The 17,500-nt window shown below is 37.0% G+C and overlaps 1 protein-coding gene and 1 pseudogene across 2 annotated transcripts in view; one reads left to right on the top strand and one right to left on the bottom strand.

Moving 5' to 3' along the window:
* The window catches only part of LOC135213525 (long-chain-fatty-acid--CoA ligase 1-like), a 137,827-nt gene that overhangs the window by 36,204 nt on the left and 84,123 nt on the right, over positions 1-17,500 (top strand). The window contains exon 2 of one of the 2 annotated variants that reach the window (XM_064247446.1): positions 3,910-4,313. The exons of the other annotated variant lie outside the window; for it this stretch is intronic. Coding sequence (XP_064103516.1) covers positions 3,977-4,313 — 337 coding nt within the window. The 5' untranslated portion in view covers positions 3,910-3,976. The remainder of the gene's footprint in view (positions 1-3,909; positions 4,314-17,500) is intronic. 2 annotated transcript variants of the gene reach the window in all.
* On the bottom strand, positions 8,509-11,522 carry LOC135213133 (prostatic spermine-binding protein-like; annotated as a pseudogene).

The raw sequence follows: 17,500 nt of genomic DNA, 5'->3' as shown, positions 1-17,500 counted from the left end.
TATTATGTTTCCCTCCTCCTCCTTCTCCTTCTCATTATACCCCTCAGCATTTAATTTTTCTTTAAATCTCGCAAGATCTCATACGTCGCATTAGCGTCTCTCTCTCTCTCTCTCTCTCTCTCCTCCTCCTCCTCCTTCGTCTTCTTCTTCTTCGTCTTCTTCTTCTTGTTCTTGTCAGGATTTTGTCTGTCTTCCAAAGGATTATCTTGAATTGGACATCGTTTCCTCCAACCTCTCCAGATCGCATACGTCGTATTAGCTTCTCTCTCTCTCTCTCTCTCTCTCTCTCTCTCTCTCCTCCTCCTCCTCCTATGTCCCTACTGGATGGTGTGACCCTGGCGACAAGGGCCTGGCTGCCAACATAGCCCGAAGCTTTGCCAAGGACGTATTAAGATATAGATGGCTCACATGACCCGATTTCTTTCCCAGCCTCTCTGTCTTCTTCTTCTTCTTCTTCTTCTTTTTCTTCTTCTTCTTCTTCTTCTTCTTCTTCTGACCAAGGGGTCCGTTTTCTTCAAGAGTGTAAAAAAAAAAAAAATAAAAACAACTAAGGCAAAAAAAGTCATCAAGGCTAAAATGCCCATTAGTTTTTTTACCTGTACTACTTTCTTGAGCTTCAGTAATTGCTTTTTTCTCTTCAGACTTTATATCCGTGCTGAGTGAAAGTTTTTTTATTTTTTAGATGAGGTTACTCATTCTTTTTTTGAAATTTGTCCTTTTTTTTTTTTAAATGAAAGTTTATGAACACCTTAAAATAAGCTGGTTTATATTATTTTCTGAGATGACATTTCTGTAAGATAATAGTATTTGATGCTGACCTGTAATGTTATTTTTAAGATTATATTGTAGTCTTTACTCATACATTCTCTTTATTTATATTTTAAGAATTATTTTTTAAAATAAAAATATATGAACACTTAAAAAAAATCAGCCTATTTATATTATTTTGTAATCTGACATTTCTGTGTCCCGGAGAGTATGTATTGTAGAATTTGACGCTGACCTATAATATACCTTTTCCTTATTATTATTAATATGTTTTTTGGAGTTTCTCTAAGTATGGTCAGATCTAATCTTGGTGTTTTTCATTTTCCTTTTTTCAAGGCTGTTTATACCAACTCAAGGACTACTTGTTTTTTTCTGACGTTTAATCGGGAATGACCAAAACACCAAAAATGTTTTCTGCAGTTTTTCCTTCTGTTGGTCATATCACCTGTTTTGTACAATTGTTTTCGCTTACTCGTGGAGTAATCCTACAAACTACTTTGTTGTTATTCTTGCTGTTGATATTATTGAAGGGGGGGGGGGGGGGCGGTTAGGAAAGCCTATAAAGGTCTGAAAAAGGTGTTTCGCGTTGAGTTAAAACTACAGGAATTTTAGGATAGGATACGATTTATTTATTAGAATGAAAATGTAAAAAATAAGTAATGTGTATGTTTACTTTTATATTATATTATTACGTTGCAGTATTAAACCTAGTTTAAGTAAATATCAATGGAAATGAAAGAAAAAAAAGTCATTCTGAGCAGAAAATGGTTTTTGAACCTATACATTCTAAGGCTCCGTTCGTCGTTGATGTGAATTTTTAAAATAACTGTTATCATTGAACGGCCAATTAAAGTGGTGTGCGAATGTCTGGGTCAGTGTTGCCCACTGTAGGGTAATTGCCCTACGCGTAGGGTAATCTGAGCAAAATCTTAAGACAGCAGGGCAATATTTTCAAGCGTAGGGTAATTGTAACAAAGTAGGTTTAGATCAATATGCTTATTAGTATTCATGATATTGTATATAAACATAATTATTATCATAGCCGCAGAATGTTGGGTCATTTACAGTTATGTAGGGTAATTTCTCTTCTCCTGTAGGGGGCGTAGGGTTAGAGGGGTTGACATCACTGGTCGGAGTGAGTAGTCAGGGATATGAGTGGGGGGAGGGGGTGATGGAGCTGCTCAGTTTACTTGCTACTCTGAACAGTCTCGCTTTTCCGAAAAGAAAAGTGAGCGTGCCCGGGTTACGAGTGAAAAAATAGCCGGATTCATTTTGAGAGCAAGCGTTCCAGTAATGTGGAATATGCAGATATGATGTTTACTGATGGGTTTTGCAACAGTCCCATTTCTAGATTACACTGTTGTGAACTCCGCTGTTATACGAAACAAGGAAATCGGCGATTAGGCCGATATGAATAAAATACCTCCAAATCAAATATACTGGGCAAAGGGGAAAAATGCAGGCATCGTTGAAACCTTCTCACTCTCCGTCAGTGGCATTCACTGGACTCCGATAATAAAGGAAAGAAAAGCAAACAGTGGAATCTCCCTCCTTCAAAGATACAGGCCTATTCATTCAACACCGATCAAAGATTTAAAACGTATTATCAAATCATCTCCCGTTCTCCTTCAGTCAAAGTAAAAACACGCACCTATGTAAACACTTTCGTCTCTGCCAGATTAAAAATAATGGTAACATTATGGAAAATTAACTTTCTTCATTCTTTCCTGTCAAAGAGAGCCAATCCAAAGCGGTAAAAAAGCTGACATTGTTCAAAGTACAGTACCCTCCCTACCTGTAGTCCCTTGTCATCATGATTACTGTCCCTATCTATTCAGCGAAAGTATAGGCCTAGTCCTGACTCCTGACTCAACAATTCCGTAAAGCTAATCATTAAAATTAATTACATGAAGTCTGTTCAGAGGCGAATTACTAGTTGAAGGGAAAGTAATGTTACATTTTTCAATAACCTGCAAGAGAAAATCACAATTCATTAGTCTAGCAGTTGAGTTGCCTAACATGTTTCATCAACACCGCCCCCCTCTCCCCGTATATCTGTGATTAATCCGACATCTCGTACGCACCAGCTTGCTTGCCCGTTTAATGATAACGGTTATTTAAAAAAAAAAATCACCTCCCGGACAAACGAAGTCTTAAAATGTACTTGTTCATAGAACATTTTCTGCTCAGAGTGACTTTCTTTCATTTCCCAAAATATTCGCATAAACTATTGTTGCACACTGTATATTAATGATACTATTGCCTTATTCATTTTTTCGTTTCATTTATCTCTCTCGCTCGTGTATGGTCTCATATGGTTGATATTGTAGTTGCGTTCAGAGAGAGAGAGAGAGAGAGAGAGAGAGAGAGAGAGAGAGAGAGAGAGAGAGAGAGAGTCCCCATGACGGAAATCGAACAACATTGTCTTCATGTAGACGAAAACTTTACAATAAGGCCTTAAGTATTAGATTAAAGACAAAACTTTGGAAGAAGAAGAAGAAAGGCATAGAGTGAAAAACAGATGGATAACCTTGTGCTACAACGAGAAAGCAGACGATGTTTAACCACACATTGATTGTCAACTAAAGCCTACATGGGCTTAAGTATAAGCCTAGCCATCATTTTTCGTAACATAACTCAAAATGAGTTGGTTTGCTCTATAATATTCCATATCTTAAAAAAATTATTATTTTTTTTTTTAAAACAAAAGGATCCGAAACTTTCGGAGTTAAGACAGTAAGCTGAAATGCAGCTGATCTTAATGATCTATCTCCATTAACTCGTGACTCCCTGACTGAGGCTGATTGAATCAGGGTCGAGTCGAGCTGACAAAATGACCATAGATTCCACCCAAAATTACCCTGTTTGCTTCAAAATTACCTTAGATTACCCAAAGTTTATATATATATATAATATATATATATATATATATATATATATATATATATTTATGCAATCAGGCAGCCAATCAGTCAGACTGATTGGCTGCCTGGAGAATCGTAGTACGATGTGTTGCTTTATTGACCATTGGCAGAAAAGTGGGAGGGGCTTCATTTCAAACAGTAGAAACGGTTAAAACTTAAAAACGAACTATATAGGTAGCTAGGCCCATATCCTGTAATCACCGCCTCTCATTTTCAGATTCTGTGAATCAGTTAGTGGTAAGGAAATAAACAGTAAGTGAAGTAAATATTAAAAACTCCAAAACATGAGCGGCATAGAAGAAGTTGCCGCTGCGGCGGTCAGCGGCGTGGAAAAGATAGCAACTGCGACGGTGGAGAACGTGGCGTCCACGCTGGACACCGTGACCAGCGTCGTGGAGAACGTCTCCAGCGTCGTGGACTCAGTCGCCTCGACGGACCCCCTCGAGTTAGCCGGCCAGCTGGCCAGCGACGTCGCCGCCACGGTTGCTTCCACGGAAACCGGCCGAGAGGCTCTCCACATGGCCGGGTCCGCTCTTGAAGGGGCTGGACAGATCCTAGAGGGGGCGGGGCAGGCCCTCAAGGAATTGCCTGGCGTGGCCGTCCAGGAAACCAAACCCAAAAGTAAGACTTTGGTGGTGGGATTGCCGGCGGTTTTTTGCCTTGGACTCGGTGACCGTGTCAGAACGAGCGCTTTTATTGGCATCTTTTAACATCTCGACACCTAAATGCATCAAGTAGTCTGTATAATTTTTATTACATAATTTGTGCCAAATTGAATGACACATAATCGTCCAAGGGAGGTCACTTGGTCACGAAAATTTCTTTTGATTTTGACACAAATCTTGGCTACGTGGTGCATTTTTGGGCTGAAAAAGTGTTAAAAGATTTTATATATCGTTCTCGTGTTTGACACCGTCTCAATAGATGAGTGTTTTTTTGCTTGTGTAAATAGTTTGCACTGACCTGGTGGCTGTCTGCTTTGGTAATGTAAAATTTGAATTTTTGTAACTACCACTGGCAGTTGCCTTGGAAGAGTTTTTGAAATTTTTTCATACATAAACGTCTGTTAGCTGCGCTGTCTTGTTAGTGAACGTGAAGAGTCCATAGTGTGTCACGTTTGAAGTGTTAGTGCAGTGTGAACCGTGAAATAGCAAGGTATATAGCATCTTAAGCTCTTAGCAGTGCATCCGCCGGTACGGGAATGATTTCAAACTAACAGCACTGGGGATGCGAAGCCTTATCTAGACCTAGACCTATAGTAGCTCATTACTAACGCATATAAACTCGATTTTTGCTTGTTTTTTGTTTTAATATTTAGCAATTACCTTGGTAGATGTGGGGAGTGCATGAGGGAAACATCCTTTTTATTGTTAACACCTTTGCTATTGATGCCTTTTAACATTGTGGAATTTTTGGGGGGTTGTTGTCTAGCAGAACTTTGTTAACATGCTTCTATTGAATGATATATTTCCTATGTTGTTCTGGTTTAGAATGATATTCCAGGCTTCCTTTAGCCTTCAAGGAGCTACATATGTGATCACGTTTCAACTACATGGCTGTAACTGTATAGTAGGACTTTGTGATAGACAGTTGACGAGGAATTGCATAGTTTGTGTCTTAGACATTTGACGAGAAACCGGACAGACACAGACATTACTTTCATTCCATCTAGTTGATGGTCTCACACATCCACTAGGCAAGTAATTATATTATAACATAACAGAGAATATGCTCTAATTTGTTTTGTTATATCATTACACCGCGTTCTCTTAAGTGGGTGACTAAGGAGAGGTCATGCTACACCAGAACGAATCGGTATATCACAGTCGATTCTTAAAGTAAAAATTATCTGTTGGTTTGGAGAATCCAGAGTTATTATACGCCAGGCTTCTGAGACGCTACACAGGAAACTGCTTAGGCCTAATCACAGTAGCGAAGCGCACTCCCCCATCTCATCCACCGTTAGGAATTAAATCTCTTCGCTTCTACCCTGTTTTAAACATTGATCATCTTTAGAATATCTATTTTTAAACTCATCATTCATTTCAATTGCATTTTTCATTAATTCTCGCCACAGCGAGTACTTGCCTGCATTTTGAGATTTCATATTCCATGTCATTCCACTGTAGTCTCATACTGTCATCTCTTCAACCTACTTCTTCGTCCGCACCTCCCTCTGCAACTTCCAGTTCCCTCATATATTATTTAACTTCAAGAAAGTGCTAGAATTCTTTCAACTTCATACTTGCAGAAGTTTAAAAACTACCACTATCCTTTTTTAAACTCATTTCCAGGAGTTAGACTCTCCGTTCCCAGTTATAATGAGGGATAAAATCTACTCCACTTGCGGCAGTTGACTTGACAGTATTGATTCTCATGCAGAGATTTGCAGATGTCAGCTTTCTTAGATTATTGATTCTCACTGGAGGGTACTGCATATGTCAACCTTATGGTGGTGATCATAGTTGCTATATCTTCAGATAAATGCGGCAGGATTCAGCGTTTTAGATGATTCATATAACAATACAAATGTTTAATATTTTAAGCGGTGAGTTTTGTGGTAGAAGCAGTGCGAATAGGTTTTAGGTAATGATTCTCTTTTCAAGAAATAGAATGTCAAGTATTTAAGTAATGGTTCTCGTAGATTAATAGTTTTCAAGATATATTGTAGGGTAGTTAGTTCATCCACAGTCAGCCTAACCTGACAGTCTTTCTGTTATTAGTACATTATGTCATGAAAATTACCTGCTTATTTATTTAAATACCTAGCAGGAAGACTTATCAATAAACAAACGCCTTTCCAGGAAATTACTCTACCTATCTGAAGTTAAATTATGGAACCCTTTAATTTCTTCATATGATTTTTGTCGGGTTCCCTCTCTCTACCCTCTTGGGGTATCATTGGCCTTATCAGTTATTTTCTCTCCTGATATTATCGGGTTAAGGGGTCAAAGAACCTTTGGCGTAAATATGGTAAGGAAAAAATCGAAAGTGACCTGAAACTGGGAACCCTTAGAAGTAAGAAGCTCTACAAATGTGCAATTATACGCCCACATATATACATATACATATGTATATATAATATATATATATATATATATTATAATGACATGTATATATATATATGTGTGTGTATCATATATATATATATATATATATATATATATCTATATATATATATATATATATATATAAATTCTTCTGTTAAAACAGGATACGTCTCAGGTATAAAAGCCCCATTAAAACATTTTTAAAACTTTAAAACTGTTTTAATGGGCATTTTTTTATACTTAGAGATATATATATATATAAATATTATATATATATATGCACATATTTATATATCATATATATTTGCTATATATATGTGGTACATATAAAGTATTTACATTTAGAAATATACATTATAGACAAGTTTATGCAAATATTTTGGGGAATGAAAGGAAAAGTAATTTTGAGCAGAAAATGTTCTATAAACATGCATTTTAAGGTTTGTTTTGTCGGTGAGAGGAATTTTAAAATAAACGTTACTAAAGTAAGTAAGTGCTGCTTTCACGCCATGGAGATCGGAGTAACCTGGGATGCGTGTGGAGGGGGGCGGGGGCGTAGGGGGGTTGAAGTGACTGAGGCAAGTGGATTGATAGTCTTTTAAATATGATTCTTTTTCATGCAAGTAATTTAATTTGAACAAGTAGCGAACAGCGGTAACATAGGGTTTTACGTTTCAAGTAAGTAGTGTAAATGTTGTTGAGCAACATTCATTTACGAACGTTCAATTCTAGTTAGTTCTGCCTTGCCACCTTCTTCACGGAATTGTTGAACCAGAAATCATGGCTGGTTCTGATGAATAGGTAGCCTACTTTAGATGGAGAAGGAGAGATTTTTAGAAATACGCTTGAAATCTTTGATGGTTAGATGGAGAGGGAGAGATTATGAAAAATACACATGAAATCTTTGATAGGTGTCTAATGAATAAGCGAGCCTACCTTTATTGGACGGGAGATTCAGTTAGGTTTACTTATCTTTTTCTTTTATTTTATCGGTGTCCAATAATTGCCATTGATAGGGAGGGAATCGGATTCAATGATGCATGCATTTTTTGTTCTTCAAAACCTAAATAATACATTTCATTGGACGTGAAAGCAACACTAATGATGACGGTTATTTTAAAAATTCACTCTCGCCGACAAACGAAGCCTTAAAATGCGTACGTTTAGAGAACATTTTCTGCTCAGAATTACTTTTTCTTTCATTCCCTAAAATATTGGCCTAAAATCTGGTGTTACACACTGTATATAAGCTATATTTTCACACACACACAAACATATATATATATATATATATATATATATATATATATATATATATACACACACATTACATATATATATAGTCAAGTATATGTGTGTGTTTTTGCATTCCTTTGTTTAGAGCTTTGATATCATTATCACTTAAGTCATAAGTCAAGTGAGTAGAAAAGCGCTTTATAATAATAATAATAATAATAGTGATAAATATTATTATTACCAAGTAATAACCTTTATATATTTCACAGCTATCATTAGCATTCATATGTCACATTATATTGAACATCCCAACCACCGGCCCTATCCTATTCTCAGTCCTTTTGTCATTGTATCCATTATTATCATTATCACCAGTTTCTTCAGAGTCACTGATCATCCACCACCCTCAAGCCTTCCTCCCTCCAAACCCACATCCCCCACCCACCCACCCCCTTCGATGTCTTCGACGTCATCTTTATCATCAACCTGAGACGTCATTTAAAGACTGAGTCGATAATTCGCTTTTGTCATCAAAATCGTCTTGGCATCATCTGCCGAGATGTCATTAAATATGTCATATCTTTCCTTTCTCGACCCGAATCACCCTCCCCCCCTTCGTCATTATATATGGCCTCTTCCTCGTCATCATCATCATCATCATCACCATCATAATTATCATCGTTATCATTATAATCATCATCATTGTAATCATAATCATCATCAGCATTATCTATCATCATCATTATCATCATCATTATCTTCATCATTATCATCATCAATATCATCATCATCATTATCCTCATCATAATTATCATCATAATTATCTTCATCATAATCATCACTATCATTAACATCATAATTATTTTAGTCATCATTATCATCACCGTAATCATAACTGCCACCGTCATTATCATTATCTTCACCATCATCGTAATCATAAATCACCATCTCTGTCATCATCATTATCATCACCATCACTGTCATCATCATCATCATAATCATTATTATCATTATCATCATTGAACTAAGGAACCTCCGTAAAATATATTTTTGTACAACGCTAAAAATGACTAAGAAAGACTTTCGGATACTGCTCCGTATCCCTCTCATCATTATTATTATTATCATCATAATCATTATCATCATTATCATAATTATTGTAATCATAATCATCATAATCATAATCACCATCTTTGTCATCATTATCATCACTGTCGTTGTCGTCATCACCAATGTCTCATCATCATCATCCTTAAGACCACCACCATTGCCATCATCATCATCGTCATCACTTTCATCATCACCATCACTTCATCAAAGTCGTCATCTCTCGCATCGCCACAATCATCATCATAGTCATCACTTTCATCATCATCTTCTCAGTTATTACTTCATCATCATGACCACATATCTTAATCGTCATCATTGGCGATCATCATTATCATCATCATGGCAATCACTTTCATCAGCATCACCATCATGGTCATCACTTTCATCATCATCATCATTATCATCATCATCATGGTTAGTCACTTTCATCATCATCATCATCTTGGTAATCACTTTCATCAGCATCATGTTAATGACTTTCATCATGGTCATCAGCATCATTATCATCATCATGGTAACCAATTTCAGCATGGTCATCACTTTCATCATCATCATTGTCATCATAGTCATCACAATAATCACAGTCATCACTTTCACCATCATCGTCATATTCATCACTTTCATCATCGTCGTCATGTTCATCACTTTCATCATCATTTTCATCATCATCACAGTCATCACTTTCACCAGCATCATCATCATCACAGTCATCACTTTCATCATCATTATCATCACAGTCATCCCTTTCATCATCACGGTCACCAATTCATCATCATTACCGCATACCATCATCATTATCATAATCATAATCATCACCATGATGGTCCTCACTTCCATCATTCCGGTCATCACTTTCATCGTCGTGTTCATCACTATCATCATCACTCTCATCATCATCATCATCATCTGAAGCCAAGGTACATCGAGATAGCACAGAGATCACGATCTGAAAGATGCTGCATTCACCCTTGACTCACCATTTAATCATTTCCCTTCAGGCAGAAGGTTTGAATTCCAAGAATAACTCGGGACTTCATCAGTGATTGATTAACGTCTTAGGTTGATCTTGGATTGAAAGAAGTTCATTTAATTAAGTTAGTAAAGAAAATTTGTTCGTAGTGTTGAATTTGGTTGCTACTGTTGTGGGACATTTATGGTTTTGAATTAGTTTAATGATATTATCAAAGGCGCTTCAGGTGTGTCTGTTTGGTATTATTATTATTATTATTATCATTATTATCATTATTATTATTATTATTATTATTATTATTATTATTATTATTAATTATTACTTATTAACTCCTCTTCCCACCAAGTGATTTTGGGCAATGTCCAGCTTATGTTTCTGAGTTTGTTAAAACACACACACACACACACACACACACATACACACATATATATATATAATATATATATAATATATATATATATTCTATATACCATATATACTATACATATTATATATATATATTATATATTATATATACATATATATATATATTATATATATATATATATAATATATATATATATATATATATATATATATATATCATATTCGGACGGATTCATCAGATGAATCATCCCGTAGGGGGTGTTAGTGCCGTCAGTGCACCTCACGCGGTGCACTGAAGGCATTACTTGAGACTCTTTGCACCGTCCCTTCGGCCCCTTGCTTCAACCCATTTCGTTCCTTTTACTGTACCTCCCTTCATATTCGCTTTCTTTCAGCAATAGTTTCATAGTGCAACCGAGCGGTTTTCCTCCTTTTACACATTTTAAACCTTTCTATTCTCAGTTCCCGTTTCAGCGCTGAATAACCACATAGGTCCCAGTGCTTGGCCTTTGGCCTAAATTCTATATATTCCATCCATTCATCAGATGAATCAGGCTGAACGCATTCATCGGTTGTCTATTGGCCTATGATGAATTTTGTTTCATCATGAGGGACGTATCAATCGTGCACGACGCACCTGAGTCGCCGACGCCAGCCAAGAAGACTTCAAAGATCGAGAATATTGCGAAGCGATTTGGGTCAAATATTTCTTAAGCCGGTGGTCGAATGATGCACTGCAACCTTACAAGGGATAAACTGTAGCTATCGCTCAATGTCAGAGAAAGATTCCAGCCACCTCCCCTTCTCCCCCCCCCCCCCTCTCTCTATCTCTCTCTTCTCTCTCTCTCTCTCTCTCGTCTCTCTCTCTCTGATGCCATCAGTCTGCTTTCTCTCTCTTGGCACTCTTTATTTTCTGCAGTGCCAGTTACTCTCTCTCTCTCTCTCTCTCTCTCTCTCTCTCTCTCTCTCTCTCACCTGCCTGCGTTGAATTTCGATAGCCAAATAGATAAGTCTGACGCAGTTACACTTTGCGTTTAGCTTTTTTCTGTTTTTGAATTTTTATTGGGTGATTTTTTAAAGATTAAATTTCTTACCCATATTACCATTTTTTCCGTAGCAGGCCGTTTGATCACTTCATGTTTAATTAAGCCCCAGTTTTTTTATTTTTTTTATTTTGCCTTTTCCTGATTTATTTCGGGCCTGAACTATAAAAATAAGGACGATATCATATATGTACCATAAGATTATGCTCAGGTTTTCTGTCTGTATCGTAGAAACAGGGTATCGTTTAGTATCGTAAAATCAGGGTTTCCCTTAACGTCTTAGAAAAAGGTTTTCCCGTAGTATCGTTGAACCGGGTTTCCCTTATTATCGTAGATTCAGGTTTTCTATTATCGTAAAATCAGGTTTTTCATCTATATAGTAGAATCAGGTTTTCTATTATCGTAAAATCAGGTTTTCCATTTGTATCGTTGAATCAGGTTTTCCCTTTCTATCGTAGAATCAGGTTTTCTATTTTTATGTAGATTCATGTTTTCTATCTATCGCAGAATAATTTTTTCACGGAATCGTACCGGCGAATTCAATTTATTGTATTCAATTTATTGTTACTGCAGGAGAGCTCTGGATTCAATTTCGAGAAAGAGAGTGATGGAAACGAATTCGCGGCTTTTAAATCCGAACAATTTGCGCTGGTGTGTGCAGGCAGCGTAGTTGACGGTGCTGCTTGCTTAGCTGCGATTATTGTATTGTTTATTTCCGTTTCGCTTTAATTAGCTTTACTCTTGTTTGTTTGGATAAAATGAAACGACGGTTGGGTTTTCTTTAGCAAAATTTTATTGAGGTGGAAATTATTTCTTGATAACAGGCAGCAGGGATTGTCAGTTTGAGCAGTCGATACGATTCTCTCTCTCTCTCTCTCTCTCTCTCTCTCTCTCTCTCTCTCTCTCTCTCTCTCTCTCTCTCTCTCTCTCTCTCTCTTTGACCTTTTTATTTGTTATTGATATTATCACCATTCGCATTGATAACATTCAGTTATAAAGAATGATATTGAACGAACTATTATTATTATTATTTTTATTATTATTATTATTATTATTATTATTATTATTATTATTATTATTATTATATTTTAACAAATGTTACCCTAGAAATTTAATGGAACAAAACTATTAAATTTAACGAACAAGAAATTTATATTCGTACGCAGGCCAACATGTCACGAATGCGTATGAATGAGCGTGTTTACACGCCGACACACTAACCCGCGCGTGCGTGTGCATGTATGTGTGTGCTTGCTTGCTTGCTTGTTCTTCTTTGCTTAGTCATCCCCGCTCTGTGGCAGACGTGTTTTTTATTTGACTTACTGCATTTGTGAGTCTGCTTGCAACCCCTCCTATCGATTTTCTGGAGTTCTTGTGCATTTGTCTTGTTGGTTTTCAATATTTACGGCGAGGGTTGTTTAGAAAGTCTTGGTATTTAATAAGGTCCAGTGATATTTTGAAAGACTTATCGTGTACTTATGAATGCACTGGGTATTTACAAGTACACATAGTGTATTGCATTATAGATACACGAGTATATAAATATATATACATATATATATATATATATATATATATATATATAGTAATATATAGAAGTATATATATTATATATTTATGTATATATAAATTTATTAATTACCGGTATGTGTGTCGGTTTTTTTGTTTGATTTTCATGTTTAAAAATCATGCATGTTAACTATTTTGTTATACGTTTACTTTAATATCTACCGACCAGGTTCTTTTGCTTTAGATTTGCACTATTTAGGAATTTATTGATTTGTGTATATACTGTAATACTTTATTTTTTTCCTTTTGCTTCTTAGCCATTTATTGCACTGTCGCAGTGCTAATGCATTATCTCATCAATTGGAAAATCAAACATGCCATTTTAACATGCAATGCAGTATTGAACATGTGAAAAAATCAATAAACTACGCGTACTGTACAAAAATGGGAAGTTTGTAATTATGTTTGTTCTCGGGCTATATTCCGAGAGAATTTAACTGGCTGGGTTTTAACATACAGACTTTTATTGTGTTTGATTTCCTTTATATTCCTACCAACCCTGTTTTGAATGGATGTCATACAATCTGAGTTTCCAGCTCTCCTTACCGGCATGAACAAAGAGTCTGTAAAAGAAAAAAAGGGGTTATAGCGTTGTTGCAGTGTATGAAGGTCTTTCAGGAAAGACTTTAAGAGTTTAGGGGGGCGGGCCTGCGTCCGGGGAAACCTTAAATGCGCTCTTGTAAACGCGAAAAGTAGGATAAGCGAGCAATGTTGCGTGATAGGTATAGTCTGGGCGCTCACGCGATGTACGATAACTCCCATCAGCGTTCTTGCCGGGGTGGGTGGGAGCGGGTTGTGGGTGGGGAAGGGTAGGGGTGTATACCGCCTCATCATCATCACCCGATGTACGATGACTCCCATCGGAAACGTCTCATCGACAGGGTTTCTCCTTTGCGTATTCGGTGACCTTTGCAACTTCTCTTGCTTTTCATGTCCCCGCTGGAGGAGGGAGAGGGGAGTAGAGGGTGAGAGAAGGGGGAGGGGAGAAGGGAGGGGTGTCATTAGGTGTTTGGAATGCATTCGAAAGGGAAGCGTCCACCGTGATGACGTATTTGCTTCGATTGACTGAAGCGGAAGGTGGCGTTCCCAGCTGAAATGTTGACTGACAGAAACGGAAGAGTTTGCTGCTGGCTTTTTTTCCCTCATTTTTTTTTTTTTTTTTTTTTTTTTTTTTTTTTTTTTTTTTTTTTTTTTTTAGTTTTTTTTTTTTTTTTTTTTTTTTTTTTTTTTTTTTTTTGCGTAGATTAAAAGGTTGCTGAATTGGTCGTTGACGATTTTTACTTTGTTACTGACAGAAGTCGAACGTCTTTTCTTCGCTGAAGTTTTATTTGAATTGTTCGAAGGCGGAATACTGATGCGTTGCCGTTTTATACGACTAATATTACACACGATTACTCGTAGGCTTTAGACACACACACACACACACGCACACACACACAACTTCACTGTACGTTAGTATTTTGTACTGTCATTCTTGTCTTTTATGTAGCATTTCTCAGTATTTTCATTGAATTTGCAACTAACATTGTTACTAATTGTTGCGAATGTGAAGTAGACTACTGGAATCTGTGACTAATAGATTGTAACTAATGGCTTTGAATGGGAACTACATAATCAACAGGATCTAAGCTCTGGTGTTCCGCAGGGCTATGTTTTTGTTTCACTGGTAATATTCATCCTACATACACGTTATGTTTTGGCCTCGGCAACAAGGTTGGTTGCTAATGCAGATGATGCTATTCTTTTCTCATCGGTCCCATCCTCTGATTTTAGAGCTTAGTCAAAATTTGTGCACGTTGCATATTAATGTGAATGAAGTTGAATCCTAACAAAACCCAAAGTATGATCGCTATAGTAGATTCACATCAACCGTGCATCTGATGTCTAGGCCAGTCCCTTACAGCACTCCTGATTGGTTGTTGATAAGTCAATCACAGGGCTGGAAAGTCCCAGTCTCTAGCGAGAGTTCACATAGGCAGGATGTATGTTCCACCTCTCCTGAGGGATACGTCTTTCAAAATTATCCCACAGGAGAGGTGGAACATACATCCCGCCTATGTGAACTCTCTCGAGAGACTGAGAGTTTCCAGCCCTTCGATTGGCTAATCAACAGCCAAGTAGGAGCGTCGTAAAGGACGGGCCTGGTCATCAGATGCACGGTTGGTGTGAATCTACTATAGTACGTGCAGGGCATCGCGTTCCTCCAATCAGACGTTTCTTTGAATGCACGCGACTCATATAATTCTGTTTTTTTCTAGTACATTATGTTTTGAGAAACATTTCAGTTTATCTGTTCTTCAATTGCTCAAAGAATGAATACTTTGAGAAAAGCTTTCAAGGATTTTTTGAAGACTTGCCTATCATTAGGGAATGTTTTGAATACTTTCCTCCTGTTTGGTGTTCAGCAGTTGACTTCATCCTTAGAGAACAGGCCTCAACGTAACATGTTCACTGGATGGGCGACTACCCACCTACAAAAATAAATTGCCCACCCAATAAATTAATTCCACCCACAAGGTCTGTAAGTAATGTGAGTAGGTATAACTAAAACACTGCTTCTTGAAAAAGAATCCGTAAAACTGTTTGTTACTGTAGCAAAAAAAAAAAAAAAAAAAAAAGAATATGCATGGACAATTATTGATAAGTTATACATAAAGCTGAAGAAATAAGAGTACAGTATACACGTATGGTATTTTATATGCGATGACTAAGTGAAATAAAAAAAATTCCAGTGACCAACCACTAAAAAATTCTTAGGTTTAGCCACTGTTTGGTCTTCAGCAGTTGACTCGAGTCTTGAATTGTTGGATAATAACTAGACTTCATTAAATTTCGATTAGTTCATTGCAGTCCATGATTGATAAAATTCGTCATAATCCTGACCATCCTCTGCTTGCAAATCTTCCAAGACAGAATGCTAGAACACGTAGTGCTAGATTTGACATTAATTCTAACAGGTTCAGCATCACTTTTTTTTTTTTTTTTTTTTTTTTTTTTTTTTTGAGAGAGAGATTTAGTTCTAACTGGTAACAAACCACAATGACCTTCCTCGTCATGCAGTTTTGTCGTTGGAAACTTGAGAAATTCTAAACCAAGTGGAAATGCAGTTTCATAGTTTTTTAATCCTTGATCTAATTTTTTTTCTGTGTCGTTTCTCATATTTAGTTTATTCTTTGCTTCTCTTCTCTTCCAGTTGTTCTCGAAAGCTCTCGTTTGCATATACAATTTTCTGAAGTAGATTTACATTTATACCACTGTGGATTTCTTGACCATTTTAGTGACTCGTGCTGTTATTATTATATTATTATTATTATTATCATCATCATCATCCAAGCTGCAATCTTTTTATAGCCAGGATTGCAGCTTGGATGATAATAATAATAATAATAATAATAATAATAATAATAATAATAATAATAATACAATGCGCAACTGGAATACAATACTTACAAGCTCTGGAATAAGACTAGCAGAGGTTAATATCAGGAGAGGGATCTTCCAGGGCGACTCACTGTCCCCACTTCTCTTCGTAGTAGCCATGATGATTCCCATGACAAAAGTACTACAGAAGATGGATGCCGGGTACCAACTCAAGAAAAGAGGCAACAGAATTAACCATCTGATGTTCATGGACGGACATCAAGCTGTATGGTAAGAGCATCAACGAAATAGATACCCTAATCCAGACTGTAAGGATTGTATCTGGGGACATCAGGATGGAGTTTGGAATAGAAAAAATGCGCCTTAGTCTACATACAAAAAGGCAAAGTAACGAGAACTGAAGGGATAAAGCTACCAGATGGGAGCAACATCAAACAAAAAACATAGATGAGACAGGATACAAATACCTGGGAATAATGGAAGGAGGGGAAATAAAAACACCAAGAGATGAAGGACACGATCAGGAAAGAATATATGCAGAGACTCAAGGCGATACTCAAGTCAAAACTCAACGCCGGAAATATGATAAAAGCCATAAAACACATGGGCAGTGCCAGTAATCAGATACAGCGCAGGAATAGTGGAATGGACGAAGGCAGAAACTCCGCAGCATAGATCAGAAACCAGGAAACATATGACAATACACAAAGCACTACACCCAAGAGCAAATACGGACAGACTATACATAACACGAAAGGAACGGAGGGAAGAGACTACTAAGTATAGAGGACTGCGTCAACATTGAAAACAGAGCACTGGGGCAATATCTGAAAACCAGTGAAGACGAGTGGCTAAAGAGTGCATGGGAAGAAGGACTAATAAAAGTAGACGAAGACCCAGAAATATACAGAGACAGGAGAAAGACAGAAAGAACAGAGGACGGGCACAACAAACAACCAAAATGCACGGACAATACATGAGACAGACTAAAGAACTAGCCAGCGATGACAGTTGGCAATGGCTACAGAGGGGAGAGCTAAAGAAGGAAACTGAAGGAATGATACAGCGGCACAAGATCAGGCC

Source organism: Macrobrachium nipponense, chromosome 19 (assembly GCF_015104395.2).
Source record: "Macrobrachium nipponense isolate FS-2020 chromosome 19, ASM1510439v2, whole genome shotgun sequence".
In the NCBI taxonomy this organism is placed as follows: domain Eukaryota; kingdom Metazoa; phylum Arthropoda; class Malacostraca; order Decapoda; family Palaemonidae; genus Macrobrachium; species Macrobrachium nipponense.
The sequence above is the reverse complement of the archived record's forward strand: the minus strand, read 5'-3'. Positions and strand labels throughout refer to the sequence as shown.